The 20,000-nt window shown below is 41.2% G+C and overlaps 1 protein-coding gene across 1 annotated transcript in view; it reads left to right on the top strand.

The window, feature by feature from the left end:
• frem2a (FRAS1 related extracellular matrix 2a) overlaps positions 1-17,590 on the top strand; it is a gene marked incomplete at both ends in the record, with an annotated part of 90,755 nt that extends 73,165 nt beyond the window's left edge. Inside the window, 9 exons of the mRNA XM_080013495.1 lie at positions 208-539; positions 12,420-12,612; positions 12,807-12,932; positions 13,351-13,478; positions 13,645-13,779; positions 13,920-14,046; positions 14,144-14,331; positions 16,260-16,406; positions 17,036-17,590. Of these exons, the coding sequence (XP_079869621.1) occupies positions 208-539; positions 12,420-12,612; positions 12,807-12,932; positions 13,351-13,478; positions 13,645-13,779; positions 13,920-14,046; positions 14,144-14,331; positions 16,260-16,406; positions 17,036-17,590 (1,931 nt within the window). The remainder of the gene's footprint in view (positions 1-207; positions 540-12,419; positions 12,613-12,806; positions 12,933-13,350; positions 13,479-13,644; positions 13,780-13,919; positions 14,047-14,143; positions 14,332-16,259; positions 16,407-17,035) is intronic.
• Between the last annotated feature and the right edge of the window lie 2,410 nt (positions 17,591-20,000).

The following is a 20,000-nucleotide window of genomic DNA, read 5'->3' on the forward strand; positions in this document are numbered from 1 at the left end:
TGGTGTAGTATAGTATGGTATAGCATAGTATAGAGTAGTATAATCTGTTATTGTATATGTAGAGTATATATATTTGGGATAAAATATCCCTAAATCCACAGCTACAGTCATTTTGGGCACACTGCATTGTTTTCCAGAGAAGCGTTCGTCAGGGGCCGGAGCAGTAGGTTTTGGTACATTCTGTTCATCACCGCGGCGTCTTTGCAGGCATGCTTCCGGTCATCTCCACCCGCCCCCTCGCAAACTTCGAGCTGACCCTCAGCCCCGACGGCACACGGGTGGGGAACCACCGCTGCTCCAACCTGCTGGACCACGGCGAGGTCAGCACCGGGCACGGCTTCATCACCGCCGCCACGCGCAACGCCGAGAGTGCGGGCGACGCGTTGCCCTACCAGTACAGCGGCCCGCTGCGTGGGAACAGCACGCTGCGCTTCTACCGGAATCTCAACCTGGAGGCCTGTCTCTGGGAGTTCACCAGCTACTACGACATGTCCGAGCTGCTCACCCACTGTGGGGGCACCGTAGGGACCGACGGACAGGTACTACTCACATGGATGGATGGATGGATGGATGGATAGATGGATGAATGGGTGGATGGATGGATGAATGGATGGATAGATAGATGAATGGATGGATGGATGGATAGATGGATAAATGGATGGTTGGATGAATGGATGGATGGATGGATGGATGGATAGATAGATAGATAGATAGATAGATAGATAGATAGATAGATAGATAGATAGATAGATAGATAGATAGATAGATAGATAGATAGATAGATGGAGGGATGGATGATGGATGGATGGATAGATGGATGGATGGATGAATGGATGGATGGATGGATGGATGGATGGATGGATGGATGGATAGATAGATAAAAATATAAATGGAAATGGAAAGCAAAATATAACTTTGCTTTCCATTTATTCCATTTCCAACACTGAGAGCCCGGCGCACTCAAAGGCACTTTTGCCCATGATCTTAAATGAAAACAGCATTCAAGGTGACCAATGTTTCAATAATATCTTAAAATATAGAAAATATTCAATACTCAGCTGTTAAAGTAAAGTGTAAAATGAGGCACGGATGATGCCTTCTTCCGTCAAACGTGGCAGTGAATGAAAAAATAGGATTAGATCCGCCCCCAGGAACTGACTTTAATTCCAATAAGAAACCAGTGTTGTGCTCAATTTCTCACGTTTATAACAAACAAAATTTCATGAAAATCAGAATCAAGCGAGTTACAGTCGTTGCTGTAGAGAAGTCTGCATCTCTCAAGACGCGATTCGATTCGATTTTCGTTTTTAAACATACAGTATGTATATTTTTCAGCACTAACCCTAACCCTATCGAGTCTTGATCTGTAAATAAAAACCCTTTGTTTCTCAATAATTAACTTTGAGTCCAGTCACATTAAATCATTGTCAATAGTGTTATGTTTTTGTAGTGGAATAAATATAAACAAAATATTTCATACAATTCCATAGTTAAAATAAAGTCTTGGGAGCCGTCAGAGTCGTCTCTTTGCAGTGATCATCCGGCTCCACTGGAAAGAGACAAACTTTTCAACACTACTGCAAGTGCATCGCTTCTCCACCGCCCTCCACCTCCGCGTCCGCTCTCTCACAGCATCGTGTTCCGTTCAACATTATTGTCTCATCTTTGATATCACAATCCAAATCATATCCATCACGTTAACTACTCTTACGGAGCGTGTACCAGTGCTGGACATATTGTAAAATATCATATTTTATTGAATCGCAGCACAACTTTTCTTTAAATGATTAGAAGACACAAGCTGCGGTTGAGCTTCGGCTCCTGCAGCTCGGGCTTCGGTTCGCCCAAACCCATGGATGGATCTATAGAAGGAAATATAAATGGATGGAAAGATATATGGATGGATAGATGGATAAATAGATGGATAGATAGATAGATAGATAGATAGATAGATAGATAGATAGATAGATAGATAGATAGATAGATAGATAGATAGATAGATAGATAGATAGATAGATAGATAGATAGATAGATAGATAGATAGATAGCCACAGGTGTGGGTCTCCATCAGGCGTAGCAGGTGCAGTTACAGTTACAGTTACAGTTTTTGGGGATAAATGTATCTAAGTAAAACTAAAAGTCGACAGAAATATGATAACTCAAGTAAAGTACAGATGCTCCCAAAAAAGACTTAAGTACGATAACGATTTAATATATCGATAACGCAATTTTTTGTTACCTCACCACTGAATTTAAGTGGAATATTAAAGTTGTGCCAATGAGTGAGAATGTCTGCATCAAACTGTCCGAATCGAACAAAACATTTTATCAGGTTTTACGAGGTGTTCTGAATATGGAACGATTTTCATTCCACAACCATTTTTTTATCGCAAAAAAAAAATATATATATATATATAACGCAAACTTGAGTTTGTAAAACCCACATTGTGTAGTGTGTACAACTAAATGAGTGGATTTGTTCACAGGTAAATGACAACATAAGGTTTTTTTAAAGGGTAGTAAAAGAAACTATTGAGATACATGCATTTATAGTTTTTGCATTTTGTAAAAGACAATGTATTTTGTTTATTGACATTATCTGTTAATTTGCTAAAAATGTTTGGTTGTACAAATGTAAATAAAGTCATGTCACTGTCTAAAACCGACATGTTTAGGACTTTTAAGCCACAAAAATGCCCAAATTAATGAACTTTAATTAATTTTTTTAAATTGGTTTGAAATTTAGCGTCATTTATAGAGATCATTTTTACATGTCATAAATATAATAAAAATACATAAATAAATAAATAATAATAATAATAAAAATAATAATAATAATAATACATTGGATTTACTGTATAAAGCGCTTTTCTAGGAACCCAAATAAACTTTACAGGGCATGATAAAAAGACACAAAATAATCCTTTTAATGTATTTAAAATACTTCAGAATATTTCAAAAAAGAGCGTCATCTCATTGACCCCCATGTCAAGCTAGTCAGCTTGAAAAAGCAACGTTTTTGGGGGTCAAAACTTGGAGGGGGGGAAAGGGAATCATTTGCGCGGCCAAAATGACAAATGATCCGTCACGATAACGGCAATTGATACACTTCTACTATTTGTCCACCGTTTGACCCTTGATTGAACGACCGACCCACAACGAGCTGTGGCGTCATTGTTCACTGTGTCGGAAAATAAAAAGTCGAAAAAAAGACAATGAGCTCCAGCCATCTCCTACTTTCCTGCTGCTGTTGTTGTTGATGTGAAGGAGGAGCCGTCCCACTGCTCCTCTGTCTCCTCCAGCCTTTGATCTGAGGTCTTATTCTGGCTGATCAGACCACCCAGCGCGGGCGTTGGGGTGTGTGCGTGCGTGTGTGCGTGTGTGCGTGCGTGTGCGTGCGTGCGTGTGTGTGTGTGTGTGTGTGTGTGTGTGTGTGTGTGTGTGTGTGTGTACGAGGGCTGTCGCGTTGACGATGAAATGTCACGCGCACAATTGCGATGAATTTATAACGGTTTGAACCTTTTTTCTCCATTTGATGCCACGGTGAGAACTCAAGCGTATAACGGCGTGATAATACACAACCACCTTGTGAAGAAGAACCAGTTATTGAACCTGAAGATGGATAGTTAGATAGATAGATAGATAGATAGATAGATAGATAGATAGATAGATAGATAGATAGATAGATAGATAGATAGATACATAGATAGATAGATGGATAGATGGATAGATGGATAGATAGATAGATAGATAGATAGATAGATAGATAGATAGATAGATAGATAGATAGATAGATAGATAGATAGATACATACATAGATAGATACATAGATACATAGATACATAGATATATAGATAGATGTAGATAGATGGATGGATGGATGGATGGATGCATAGATGCATAGGTTTATTGAGATAAACCTATGCATAGACATAGATAGAGGTAGAGAGAAAGAGAGTTTGATAAATGGAGAGATATAGATAGCAGAGATGTGGACTCGAGCCACATGAGTGACTTGTCACTTGTCACTGTTTTGATGTCTTGCAACTTGACAGAAAATAAATGACTTGAGGCTCGACTTGGAAGTTAAAGACTCGTGACTTGACTTGAGACATGATGACTCCAATGACTTGTTTGTGTAGACGTTATGATTACTGTTTGAATATTATGTTAAATATAAAATATTAAAATGATCAACGTTGTCAATGTTCACAATACAAGTAGAGATGCACCAATCGATCAGCTGGTTTTCGCCTACGACCAGTCGATCAGTGTCAGATTTATTAGATTCTGTACCGGTCAAATGTACACGCCGAATACTGTGCTCGTGTGTGTCATCTGTACTCGTCAATATGCTCCAATACTCAAATACCAACGTAATGAAACGTGGTTGCCTCTCGTGGTTGACTCTCAAAAAAGAGAGCGAAAGTATGAAAATGTCGGCTGTTTGGAGGTACTTTAAAGGTAAACAAAGAAGGTTAGAAAAATCGTTTATCCGTCACCTGGCAATATTCAAAGATTTTGCAGACTGTGTATCTGTCGCTGTCGCTACAGCGAAGCGTCTGCTCTGGTTGTTCTTAGTGCACGTCATGAGTCTCTTGACGAGTCACTCAGGAGAATGTGGCGTTTTGATCCAGTTGGTTTATTGCACGGTGAGTGAAGTAGGATTTCAAGTGAACGAGAGAGTTATTTTTGGAATGACAAGTTCCATATAAATATAATGGAAATGTATATTTGCACTTAAAGTGAAACAGACTTTCATTTGAAGTTTGAACTGGACATTTCCATGTTAGTTATATGTTACTATACTAAAACTCAGTGAGCGTTACAAGTAACATTATCCTGAAACTTGCTGACAGTCCCATATTCTATTTAATTGGAACTCAGTGACCGTTCTATGTCTTATTTTATTTTATTGGAACGCAGGGACAGTTTCATTTTCCATTATTGTTCTATTGTGAATAATGAACAATAATAACCACATAACCTGTGACTTAACTTGACCTGACATAACCCGTGACTTGACATAACCTGTGACTTGACTTGACGTAATCTGTGACTTAACTTGACATAATCTGTGACTTGATTTAACTTGACATAACCCATGACTTGACATAACCTGTGACTTGACTTGACGTAATCTGTGACTTGATTGAACTTGACATAACCTGTGACGTGACGTGATTTGTGACTTGACTTGACGTAATCTGTGACTTGATTGAACTTGACATAACCTGTGACTTGACGTGATTTGTGACTTGACTTGACATAACCTGTGACTTGACTTGACATAACCTGTGACTTGACTTGACGTAATCTGTGACTTGACTTGACGTAATCTGTGACTTGACTTGACGTAATCTGTGACTTGATTTAACTTGACATAACCTGTGACTTGACATAACCTGTGACTTAACTTGACTGGACATATCCCGTGACTTGAAATAACCTATGACTTGACTTGACATAACCTGTGACTTGACGTAATCTGTGACTTGATTGAATGACATAACCTGTGACTTGACTTGACATAACCTGTGACTTGACGTAATTTTTGACTTGACTTGACGTAATTTGTGACTTGACTTGACATAACCTGTGACTTGACATGACATAACCTGTGACTTGACTTGACGTAATCTGTGACTTGACTTGACATAACCTGTGACTTGACTTGACGTAATCTGTGACTTGACTTGACGTAATCTGTGACTTGACTTGACATAACCTGTGACTTGACTTGACGTAATCTGTGACTTGAATTGACGTAATCTGTGACTTGACTTGACGTAATCTGTGACTTGATTTAACTTGACATAACCTGTGACTTGACATAACCTGTGACTTAACTTGACTGGACATATCCCGTGACTTGAAATAACCTATGACTTGACTTGACATAACCTGTGACTTGACGTAATCTGTGACTTGATTGAATGACATAACCTGTGACTTGACTTGACATAACCTGTGACTTGACGTAATTTTTGACTTGACTTGACGTAATTTGTGACTTGACTTGACATAACCTGTGACTTGACATGACATAACCTGTGACTTGACTTGACATAATCTGTGACTTGACTTGACATAACCTGTGACTTGACTTGACGTAATCTGTGACTTGACTTGACGTAATCTGTGACTTGACTTGACATAACCTGTGACTTGACTTGACGTAATCTGTGACTTGACTTGACGTAATCTGTGACTTGACTTGACGTAATCTGTGACTTGATTTAACTTGACATAACCTGTGACTTGACATAACCTGTGACTTAACTTGACTGGACATATCCCGTGACTTGAAATAACCTATGACTTGACTTGACATAACCTGTGACTTGACGTAATCTGTGACTTGATTGAATGACATAACCTGTGACTTGACTTGACATAACCTGTGACTTGACGTAATTTTTGACTTGACTTGACGTAATTTGTGACTTGACTTGACATAACCTGTGACTTGACATGACATAACCTGTGACTTGACTTGACGTAATCTGTGACTTGACTTGACATAACCTGTGACTTGACTTGACATAACCTGTGACTTGACTTGACAAAACCTGTGACTTGACTTGACATAACCTGTGACTTGAATTCACATAACCTGTGACTTGACTTGACATAACCTGCAACTTGACTTGACATAACCTGTAACTTGACTTGACATAACCTGTGACTTGACTTGACATAACCTGTGACTTGACTTGACTTGACTTGACATAACCTGTTACTTGACTTGACATAACCTGTAACCTGTGACTTAATTTACTTGACATAACCTGTGGCTTGACTTGACATAACCTGTAACCTGTGACTTAAATGACTTGACATAACTTGTGACTTGACTTGACATAACTTGTGACTTGAGTTGACATAACCTGTGACTTGACTTGACATAACCTGTGGCTTGACTCGACTTGACATAACCTGTAACTTGACTTGACGTAACCTGTGACTTGCCCAAAGAAAAATGGCTTGACTTGCTTGAGAGTTGGACCAAATGACTTGAGACTTACTTGTGACTTGGATCAGAGGGACTTGTCACATGTCTGATAGAAAGATACTTTATTCATGCCAGAAGGGAAAATTGCAGAGTCCCAGCAGCTCACATCAACACAAAAAATATGAAAAAGAAAATGGCTATATATGGAAAATAGTTAACTGTACCCAATAAAAACAATTTTATATATAAAAAATCTGCCCATATACGCTTAACCAAACCATAAACAGATATAACAATTGGACGGAAACATGATCGTGGAACCTTAATGATTAAAGTAAAAATAAAATACTGTTATAAACTCTCGACTCTTTGACCACGACCTTCATCAGAGTTTTTGTAATAATAATAATAATAATAATAATAATAATAATAATTATTATTATTATTATTATTAATATTATCATAATCATTATTATTAGTAACATTTCATCCCAGCTAACAGTCACATTTTAGAACTATTTATTTTTACACTTAATTATAATGTGTTGTGAAGAGATTAACTGTGTTTGCCATAAAGATTACACTCTGAAAATTTAATTGTATTTTCTTCTTGACATCTTGATTCTTGACACGGGTTGATAATCAGTGCATGTCATGAGGATTGAGAGAAAACAAGGGATTAAAGAAACAGATTATTATTATTTTTTTAACCTATAATTCTGTTTCATTACATGCTTTTCTCCTGCCACCGGGCGACAACGTAAAAGATATTTAACAGTCAATGTTTTATTATGAACATACAATTCAATGAAAATCAGAATTGGCCAGAATCGGCAGGCCAAATTAAGTTCAAATCAAAGATACATTTAAATTTGAACAGTAGTCAAACAAGCAATATCTTTTGATCGAGAAGAAATTAATAAGCTATTTGTTTTTTGTTTGACTTGACATAACCTGTGACTTAACTTGACTTGACATAACCCGTGACTTGAAATAACCTGTGACTTGACTTAACTTGACATAACCTGTGACTTGACTTTACGTAATCTATGACTTTATTGAACTTGACGTAATTTGTGACTTGACTTGCCATAACCTGTGACTTGACTTGACGTAATCTGTGACTTAACATGACATAACCTGTAACTTGACATGACATAACCTGTGACTTGACTCAACTTTACATAACCTGTTACTTGACTTGACATTTCCTGTGACTTGATTGACGTGACATAACCTGTGACTTGACTTGACGTAATCTGTGACTTGATTAAACTTGACATAACCTGTGACTTGACTTGACGTAATTTGTGACTTGACTTGACATAACCTCTGACTTGACTTGATGTAATTTGTGACTTGACTTGACAAAAACTGTGACTGGACTTCACATAACCTGTGACTTGAATTCACATAACCTGTGACCTGACTTGATATAACCTGTGACTTGATTTGACATAACCCGTGACTTGACATGACATAACCTGTAACTTGACTTGACGTAATCTGTGACTTGACTTGACATAACCTGTGACTTGACTTGACATAACCTGTGACTTGACTTGATGTAATCTGTGACTTGACTTGACATAACCTGTGACTTGACTCGACGTAATCTGTGACTTGACTTGACATAAACTGTGACTGGACTTCACATAACCTGTGACTTGAATTCACATAACCTGTGACCTGACTTGATATAACCTGTGACTTGATTTGACATAACCCGTGACTTGACATGACATAACCTGTAACTTGACTTGACGTAATCTGTGACTTGACTTGACATTACCTGTGACTTGACTCGACGTAATCTGTGACTTGACTTGACATAAACTGTTACTGGACTTCACATAACCTGTGACTTGAATTCACATAACCTGTGACCTGACTTGATATAACCTGTGACTTGATTTGACATAACCCGTGACTTGACATGACATAACCTGTAACTTGACTTGACATAACCTGTGACTTGACTCAACTTGACATAACCTATGAATTGACTTGACATAACCTGTGACCAAACTTAACTTGACATAACCTGTGACTTGACTTTACAAAACCTGTTACTTGACTTGACATAACCTGTTACTTGGCTTAACTTGACATAACCTGTGACTTGAATTGACGTGACATAACCTGTGGCTTGACTTGACATAACCTGTAACCTGTGACTTGATTGACTTGACATAACCTGTAACCTGTGACTTGATTGACTTGACATAACTTGTGACTTGACTTGACATAACTTGTGCCTTGAGTTAACATAACCTGTGACTTGACTTGACATAACTTGTGACTTGAGTTGACATAACCTGTGACTTGACTTGACATAACCTGTAACTTGACTTGACGTAACCTGTGACCTGCCCAAAGAAAAATGGCTTGACTTGCTTGAGAGTTGGACCAAATGACTTGAGACTTACTTGTGACTTGGATCAGAGGGACTTGTCACATGTCTGATAGAAAGATACTTTATTCATGCCAGAAGGGAAAATTGCAGTGTCTCAGCAGCTCACATCAACACAAAAAATATGAAAAAGAAAATGGCTATATATGGAAAATAGTTAACTGTACCCAATAAAAACAATTTTATATATAAAAAATCTGCCCATATACGCTTAACCAAACCATAAACAGATATAAAATAAAATGATAAAATCATAAAATAAATGATATATATATTGATATATATATATATATATATAAAAGAAATCTGCCCATATACGCCAAACCAAACGATAAAGAACAGATATAACACCACCCCCCCCCCAAAAAAAATATATTAAAAACAATTGGACGGAAACATGATCGTGGAACCTTAATGATTAAAGTAAAAATAAAATACTATTATAAACTCTCGACTCTTTGACTTTTCTGAAGCCACGACCTTCATCAGAGTTTTTATAATAATAATAATAATAATAATAATAATAATAATATTATCATAATCATCATTATTATTATTAACATTTCATCCCAGCTAACAGTCACATTTTAGAACTATTTCTTTTTACAATTAATTCTAATGTGTTGTGAAGAGATTAACTGTGTTTGCCATAAAGATTACACTCGGCAAATTTAATTGTATTTTCTTCTTGACATCTTGATTCGTGCACAAAACACGGGTTGATAATCAGTGCATGTCATGAGGATTGAGAGAAAACAAGGGATTAGGGAAACAGATTATTATTATTTTTTTAACCTATAATTCTGTTTCATTCCATGCTTTTCTCCTGCCAGCCATAGATAATCTCCTCCCCCCAGTTCCCACATTGTTCGGTGTGATAATTGGCTCTGCAAATGGACAAATATTTTCAATTCTTGTCAAACAAAAAGATAACACTATGGATGTGGAATCGGTTACCATGACAAGGTGTGGGACGGTCCAACTGAGCCTGGGCACAGAGCCCAAAGTCACTGAAGAGCTGCCCGAGATTTAGAATAAAATGGGTGCACAGTGTCACCTAGTGGGCGCTGTATAGTATATAATAGTATAGTATAGTGTAGTATAGGGTGCAATAGAGGAATAAATAACACCGAGTATCATACAAATATTTTTCAAATCTTTATATAGATAGCAGCTACTTTTCATATAAGCCATCAAGCTAAAATTGTACCTGTACTTTTGGAAACATGATCATACAAAAAAAATGAATCTGGGGTGTCGGGGTAGATAGTAGAATAGTCGACAAATATGACATGTTTTGTTCTCCACATCTCAAGGTAAGCCTGAAGATAATCTCAGAGAGGACAATAGTATTTTTTTTATGTGAATGTGTTATTTAATGTAACTGTCAATGTCATTATAGAGATGTTTTATGTCGTAAAAAAGTAGTACTGTGGGTCATTACTTGTACGGTAAAATCCGCCGCTTTGGGTGTGACAACCCCTACATCCCAGATCCATTTTTTCCTCTGTATGATCACATTTCCAAAAGTACAGGTACAATTTTAGCTTGATGACTTATTTGACAAGTACTTGCTATCTATATAGAAATTGATAAATATATGTATATTTACTCAATGTTGTTTATTCCTCCATTGCACCTACACTATACTATACAGTACTATTAGATACTATATTACACTACACTACACTAAGGTTTATTACAATAAAGTATCCCATAATATACTATATTACACTATATCATACCATACTAAACTACACTACACTATACTATACGATACTACACTGCAGGTACTCCTCACCGACCTACGACCTACCTATTTAACGACCGCTCAAACTTACGACCAGATCTCTGACCAGTCGGTACCATGGCGTCTCAGCGTCAAGCATCTCATCGCGCATCACCCTTTATATACTACGTATATATACTGTATACACTACTGTATATACACTATATATACTATATACACTATAAATACTATATACTGTATACTATATCCACTATATATACCATATATATACTATATCCACTGTATATACTAAATAATGTATATACTAAATACTGTATACTATACATACTATATACACTTATATACAGTTTTCCATCTCATCTCATCACCATTCTCAGTCTCAGTGTCATTCTAGCGTTCGCAATGGCCACAACCCCTTACTGTGAAATAACACTATATATACTACATACACTATACTGTATACTGTATACTACATATACTGTATATACTATATACACTATATATACCAGCCATGCCCCTTACCGTGAAATAACACAGGTCCTCGCTTATCTCCAATTCGCTTTACGACCTGGTCATAGGAACGGAACTCGGTCGTTAAATGAGGAGTACTTGTATACTAAACTATACTATTTCATTCTATACTACACCACACTACACTAGTGTAGTATAGTGTAGTATAGTATGAAATAGTATAGATTAGTATACCGAATACCATAGTATACTATAGTATACTATATAGTATACAATATACATAGTATACTATATATAGTATACTAGTATACTATATTACACTATATCATATCATACTATTCTACACTACACTATACTATTTTATACTATACTACATCACACTATACTATACAACACTATACTACATTATGTTTTATACATGACTACACTACATTATTACTTTACAACACTACTATACCATAACATACTATATTACACTAAATCATACCATACTATACTACACTACATTGTACTACATGATACTATACTACACTAGACTATATGTTATACTATACTATGCTATACTATACAACACTATACTACACTACACTATGCTATACTTCATTATACAATACCTTACTACACTACACTACACTATGCTATACTATACTACACTTTACTATAATATACTATATTATACTATACTACACCAAACTATACTACACTACACTACACTGTACTATACCACACTATCCCATACCATACTCGTGACAAAACACTGAACGGAATCCAGAGAAAGTTACAAACTCCCGTTGACTAACCCAGGTCGTGATGTTTCCGATGCCCTGCAGGTGCTGAACCTGGTGCAGTCGTATGTGACGCTGCGCGTTCCCCTCTACGTGTCCTACGTCTTCCACTCCCCGGTGGGCTCTGGCGGCTGGCAGCACTTTGACCTGCAGTCCGAGCTCCGGCTCACCTTCGTCTACGACACAGCCATTCTCTGGGAGAACGGCATCGGCAGCCCGCCCCGGGCCGAGCTGCAGGGTAGGAGAGCGTGCCTGCAGCCTCCCACGCACGGAGGCGGAGTGGTGACGAGGGAGAAGCGGCGATAAGATTAAAAACAGAAAGCCACGGTTTAAAGGAGAACCTAGAACACCATACCAATACCAATCAGGATGGAGTCTTGTAATAATTACAAATGAATGTGTGTGTGTGTGTGTGTGTGGGCGTGTCGACAGGTGCACTGTACCCGACCAGCATGCGGATCGACGACCAGGGACGCCTGGCGGTGAACTTCCGCACCAAGGCCCGTTTCAGGGGCCTGTTCGTCCAGTCGCACTCGGGCGGCAGAGTCAGGGCGGCAGGTGAGACGCGTATCGGCCAGCGCGGTTTGCCCAAATTACGTACCCGGGCTTAATTTTACCCTCTGCTTTTATACCTTTTATACTTTTATTCTGTATTTCAAACGGAACAATCAAGACTGCACGCAGCACGTTAAGATTTTAACATTCGACCACCGAGGTCGGGGCATTAACGACGGAACGTCTCTCTTGGTTTGATCCTAAGTACGTCAACAGGAAGTACTTTGATGCTTGAGTGGAATATCGAGTAAGGGGGCCTTGGCTTTCTACATTCCAGCACTTCATCTGTTCGTCCGCAACAGAACGTGATATCTGATGCTCCTCGGCATCGCAGCGGCCAGAGGAGTCGGGGCTCGGCTACACCTACTGTCCATTGTCACACCGTCCGACTTATGCTCGTTCCCTGTTGTATTCTTCGCAGCCCACTCCGTGTCATCCATGGTGGTATGCGCCGACCACCCCGGTTTGACCTTTAACCTCAGTCTGGTGAGGAGCGAGCCCACCTACAACCAGCCGGTCCAACAGTGGACGTTCACCTCGGACTTTGCCGTGAGTGCCCGATGCTGACCCCGAAGGGTGTCCCAATTTTACTTCCATCACATGCACAAAGTCTTGTTTTTCATTTTTCTTCAAAATATTTGGCCAATGAAACAACCGCTGCGTACAATGTGGATACTGGATCGGACGTGTGATCAAACTCTCCCCGGCCCCCCAGGTGAGGGACTACTCCGGCGCCTACACCGTGAAGCTGATCCCCTGCACCGCGGCCCAGAACCTGGAGCACAGCGTCCCGCCCGTCTGCAGTCCGCGGGAGCCGCTCACCTTTGACCTCGACATCAGATTCCAGCAGGTTCAGATCCGAACACCTCGGCTTTTCCGGCAAATCTCCCCCTGATCCCGCCCGGGAAAGATGCTATTCGACTCTTGCGAGGAAATAAAAAAAAAAAAAACATCTTTGATTCTCCCTTGCCTTGTCTCCCTCACTCCCAGGTGAGTGACCCGGTGGCGGTGGAGTTCAGCTTGAACACCCAGATGCTCCTGCTGTCCAAGAGGAGCTTGTGGCTCTCCGACGGCTCGATGGGCTTCGGGCAGGAAACCGACGTAGCCTTCTCCGAGGGTGCGTAGCTCAAAGAATTGCAGCATTTCCGTCGTGACCGTTTAAGCGTTTTGAGAGTGGAGTAACACAGTCCCCCCCCCCGTGCGCTCCCCTCCAGGCGACGCCATCTACGGCCGTGTCATGGTGGACCCCGTCCAGAACCTGGGAGACTCCTTCTTCTGCAACATCGAGAAGGTCTACCTCTGCACCGGCGCCGATGGCTACGTGCCCAAGTACAACCCCGCCAAGTTTGAATTTGGTTGCCTGGCGGACTCGCCGTCTCTCCTCTACAGGTTCAAGATTCTTGTGAGTGTATTCAGACTTGTCTTCCTCGTGCGGTTGCCACAAAGCAGTCCCCGAAAAGAATGTATTGCGGCATGTCGGGCACACTTCTGTAGAGCGGTACATCAGCGGGACATCTCCATACAGTAGATGCATACCCTTTGATATTTATATATAATGTTATTCTATTCTTTGGATTTCTAAGGATATAGAGATCAGATTCGTTTTATACTTTTTTTTTTTTTTTCATTATCAGGCCATGCATCATTTCTTGTTATGCACTATTTCTTTGTACTGATACTATTTCCAGTGCACTGGACGCTGTATTGTCCAACGGAATTGCGGCAAATGTGACAAAAGACGAACACAAGGTTTTGAGGGGCAAGTTCACAAAGAATGGATTGCGGGCGCCGATAGAGTCACGAAAGGGGCCATCTCAGCGTCCGACTCACAAAAGATGTTGCACTAATGATATGACAGCGCAAACGCCCACGCCGACCCCAGTGATCCACGAGGGAAGGGAAATAACCCGTGCGTCACTGGGGGGCCGGGGGGGTCTCCAACGGAGAGTCATTACGCATTCACACCACTGGTCTACACTTACCTGTTTTACAAATGATCCGTGTTAAATAAATACGCTGTAAAACTTAAAATAATTGTCAGACAGTAGTTGTTTTGATTTAAAGGGTTTTAATGAGGGGCTGCGCCGGTGCAATGCCAAATCCTGACGGGGGGGGGGGTGAAAATAATGTAAATAATGGGAGGCGGGGGGGGGGACACCTGGGGACACCTGGGGACCCCGCGGTCCCCGTATTTTTAGGTTTATGTGCAGTGACTATAAAACATTTAAATAGTATGAGTTAATCTATAATTTATATACATTATATATATATATATATATATATATATATATATAGAGAGAGAGAGAGAGAGAGAGAGAGAGAGAGAGAGAGAGAGAGAGAGAGAGAGAGAGAGAGAGAGAGAGAGAGAGGTGGATAGATATATATATAGTATATATATATATATAGATGTAGATACAGATAATTACTGTAGATAGATTATATATATATTATTATATAGATTACATTTATATATAATCTATATTTACAGTATACATACGGTATATATATATATATATATATATTTATTTATATAGATAATCTGAATTTTTACTTAAAACAATTCTAGTTCTCACTGAATCTTAATATTCCAATGTAGAAATGATGACAGTTCATATTTGACTCTAGCCGACTCTAGCCCGAGGCCGTGGCCTCGGGAGCTGTCCATGGTGCTGAAGCTTCAAGGCCATCTGTGGTTCAATGCCAGTTTGTACCGCTTCATCGCTATTCCCTACAACTTTTTATGGAACCGTTTTTGTCAACGTTTGTAACATCTCATTTGTACAATGTACAATTTGTACAATAAATTATTCAAAGTTTCAACAAGTTGCTTTTGGAAAACCTCGCATTCCGCTACCTACAGATGCCGTTACAGTAATAATGATGTCAAAATATGATTGACAGATCACTGGAAAGTATGGGCGTGACACTCCTTATAAATGTTGTTTTTTGCCTTTTTTTTCTTTGTCTCTGTGCAGTTCCCACCAGGTCTCGACTCATAATTTCACTCTGGCTGCGTGTGGCTATTAGCGCCGGTGTTTGTGAATTGGACATTTTTTGCGATGAGCCTCATTTGCACAAAAAGGGGCCAATTTTTCACCAAATGTATAGATAATACATCATTTAAATACGGGCAAATTTCACCGGTGCACCGAGACGCTGTTTGCCAGGCAGCGCAGTCAGCGTTGCATTTTCACCGTTTGCAGGTGCTTTGTGAATTAGATGCTCGCTTTTTCTGTCATTTGTGCCGGTTTAGCGGCCGCAAAGGCCGCACCAGGGCTTTGTAAATACGCCCCTGAGTGTTGTTTTTTTTACACCGACTCACTCCGACAGGACAAGGCTCAGCCGGAGACTCAAGCACGGGCATTTGGGGACGTTGGTTTCAACGCCGCGCTCGCCATCGACGACCCGTCGGCCGCGTCCCTCGTCAGACAGCCGGGCTCGGACGGCTTCAGACTGGACTCCGCGGCCATGTTCCAGGTTCAGTATATGTCACCGTTACCGCTGCGCATTGATCTGTTCTTTATCTGTTCTCTCTGTTCCGAAGTAAGGGATAATGTGCAGGCAGCCGGTCATTATCGCAATTGTTAATGACCCCCGGATAGTGTCATCGTCCACTTTGAAGGAGGTTATTGTGCGATAATGGAGGTAGAGCGGGTCCTCTAGTGATCGGACGATTGCCGGTTTGATCCCCGGCTCCTCCTGGTCTTTTGCTGATGTGTCCTTGAGCAAGACACTTAACCCCCTAACTGCTCCCCGGGCGCCGCTACTTGGCAGCCCACTGCTCCTAGATACGTCAGTTACTAGGATGGGAGAAATGCATTTTGTTGCCTCAGTACTTGTGCAATGACAATTAGTTTAATCTTGTGAAATTGAACATTAGTATCACAAGATGTGCCACTAGCTTGCATTAGCATGTAGGCGGAGTGATGGGAGGGACATGAATCCAGGACAAAAAGCCGCTGCACGTGACAACAGTCACTATCAACGCTTCAGCGGGCATTATTCAGAATAGCTAACCACTGGTTGCTGCTGTCGACCAATCAGAAATGAGTATTCCACGGAGACAACATGGTTTGTAAGCAATGGTTTTATTGTGGCGCCCTCAGGTGGCGACAGGTCGGGAGTGGTACATTCACACCATCTACACGGTGCGCTCCAAAGAGAACACGCGTCGAGGCATCGGAAAGCGCAGCCTGGAGCACCACTCCCTGCTCTCCACCGGCGACGACCTCGAGGGCAAAGGCCACCGCTCCGGGAGATCGGCCGGCGCTGGCGGCGGCGAGGCGCCCGGAGTCACGGCGGACATCGGCGCGGACCAAAACCGCGGCACCAATATCATGCACGTCGCCCTGGACCGCGGCAGGAAGCGGCGGGCGGCGGGGGCGGACGGGCTGTACGCCGACGGCCTGGAACCCCGCGAGCCGAACGCGGCGGCGGCGGGGGAGGAGAGTCTGGTGACGGCGGTGGGAGCGCTGGCGGGGACGCTGCTGACCGTCCTCCTCGCCGCCGCCGTCCTCGCGCTGGCGCTGAGGTCCCGGCAGACGGGCGAGAAGGAGGGACCGCGGGTGAGGGGGGTGAGGGAGGCGGTGAAAGGGTCGACCAGCACGGAACCCATACTGGTGGTGAGGATGCAAGACTGCCACGATAGCTCGGAGGTTTGAGCTGTCGGCGTGCGGACGGACAGACGGACAAGGGGATATATAGCGCGGGGCGGGCTTTTATACATTTGGGGGGGATTTCTTTTTTTTTTCTACACCGTTACCAGTGTTTCACCATTTCACCAAAATCCCCAAAATCCGAGGCGGACCGTATAAAAGCGTCGCCGAAAACGACCGCGCACCCTGATCAACGAAACCCTCACAACAGGATCAGACCAGCACGGCGATCGGGCTTCCTGTCTCTCAGTGTTTCAACCTCTCTCACGGTTACAACCTCTTTTCGTTGCGTCCGATCATTTGTGGACAAGACTCCACAAAGCGGCCACATCACTTTGTTTCGCGCCGCGGGTCAGTAGCGTCTGCCACGTCTTCAATGTCCCCCCCCCACCACCACTGACACTTTTTGTTTTTGTTTCCTCACATCTTTGCACAATACCTACTCCACAGCTGTGACGGAGGAGCACATGCAAGCCCTCTGACCGCCGAGATGTGGAACGATCTAAGATGGTTCGGCTCACTTGCAGTAAACTCCGAGCACTGGAATTAAATATCGTCGTCCCATACATGGTCCCATATAAAGTTCCCAGCGTGATGAGGAATGTGTTATACAGTACAGATTCACTTCCCCCTCGTCTGAGTCGGACTCGGGACAGTTTTGTCGTACGATTTTGCGTTTTTGGAACCCCGGTGCGTACTCACAGTTAGCTGCCGTTCCTCGATGCGATGTTGTCACGTCCACCCGGTGCTTTCGGCGTCATCACTATATTCATTCCAAAACAAATGCAATATCGGGACATTTTTTAGGTTGGACCATGGACACGTGCTGCCGGCTATAATCCTGGCAGTTATTCCGTCCTGTCGGAGGCCCGTTGTAGCACAACCTCGCTGGGGTTTACTGGAGGGGATCACGTCCGAGCCTCACGCCGCCGTCGTGTTAGGGCCGCTCATGGTGTTTGTGAGTGTTTGTGCCGCCTCCGCGTCTGATGATTTCGGCACGTTCACGATACACTAAAGTCCGCTTCACACCCAAAACGACTGACAAGGGCAAACCGGAAGTGCGTACATTCCTGTGACGAGTCCGATTTCCCCAACGCGGATTTTCTGCGTCCGATCGAGGCTTTTGGACACGCAAAATGTTCGGCTCCCGCGACGAAGTTTCGGTCCGACGAAACGACCGGATGTGGGTTTTTTTGTGGTGGCACTGGGCTTAAAATTAAGTGAGTAAGTCACGTATTAAAAAATAATAATGTAATAATGTCAACATTGGATGTCACCATATCCGTGATCAATAAATCTGTTTTTATATAAGTGAACTGTGTGTATTTTCTCAGATGCAGTTCATCCGACAGCCTCTGGGGGGGTCGACTGTGAGAGGCGATTACGCATTCGATGTGAAGCAGGCTTAAGTGTTTGTACGCTTTAAATGTATCTCCAGAATGTCTAGAGTCGTGCGAGTGCCAATTCAACTGTCAAATGGCGTTAATAATACGTTGTTAAATGTCACACTGTGATATTAATGCAATGACTGAAATTCCTCAGTGATAAAACTTCTCTTTCATTCTGCGCATGATGAATATGATACTGTGATCATTGTTCTCAGACACCTTTTTTTTTGGTTCTGCTTTGTGTTTTTAATCATTGTATTATTTCACATAGGCTATTTAATCAAGCATGTCTCAATGTCAGCAGATTTGAACCGCAGCAGTGAATAATAAGTGTATATACAATTCAATAATATTGTTTTCAGGAGTCCCTTTTTCCAGATTTGGGAAAATAATAACACACAACACCAAAATGCACTTTTGGAGTTCAGTCCCTCAAGCTATGCAATGTACCCTAGTGTCGAGCCTCCACAAACTATCTCACCTTGATCTCCACTCTGTGACTTTCTACTGTATGAATCGCTTTTTATGTATTGTATATGTATTTAAAAATAAATACTGTTGCTTACCCTGACGTTGATTGCTTTTCTGAATGTAATGATCAACTACAAAAGCTGCAGTAAGCTGGAGGAGTTCGTTTCAACTCCAATTTAGAAGTGTCCGTATTAATTACTATTAATAATTATATGATATGATATAAATAATGGAAAAGCGCATAATACCAAAAGCAGTATATTCATCTATATTAATTTCCATATTAATTACTAATGCTACAATCATTCAGAATAATATTTATCATTAATTTGCACTAACTTTTATGATTTAAAAATGATACATTTTTTGGTAGAAACCTCGTCAGTCTCTGCATATAACAATTTAATAACAACATAATAACAACCAGAGTTAAACGTTTCAATGGTTTATGTACGGAGAAAACAGCGACACCCCGTGGTCCACAGGTGTTATAGTTGAGCCGGTGCAACGACCTTAATTATTTCAAGATTCAAGACTCAAGAGGTTATTTATTTTTT

This window comes from Zeus faber (genome assembly GCF_960531495.2).
Source record: "Zeus faber genome assembly, chromosome: 14".
Lineage (NCBI taxonomy): Eukaryota > Metazoa > Chordata > Actinopteri > Zeiformes > Zeidae > Zeus > Zeus faber.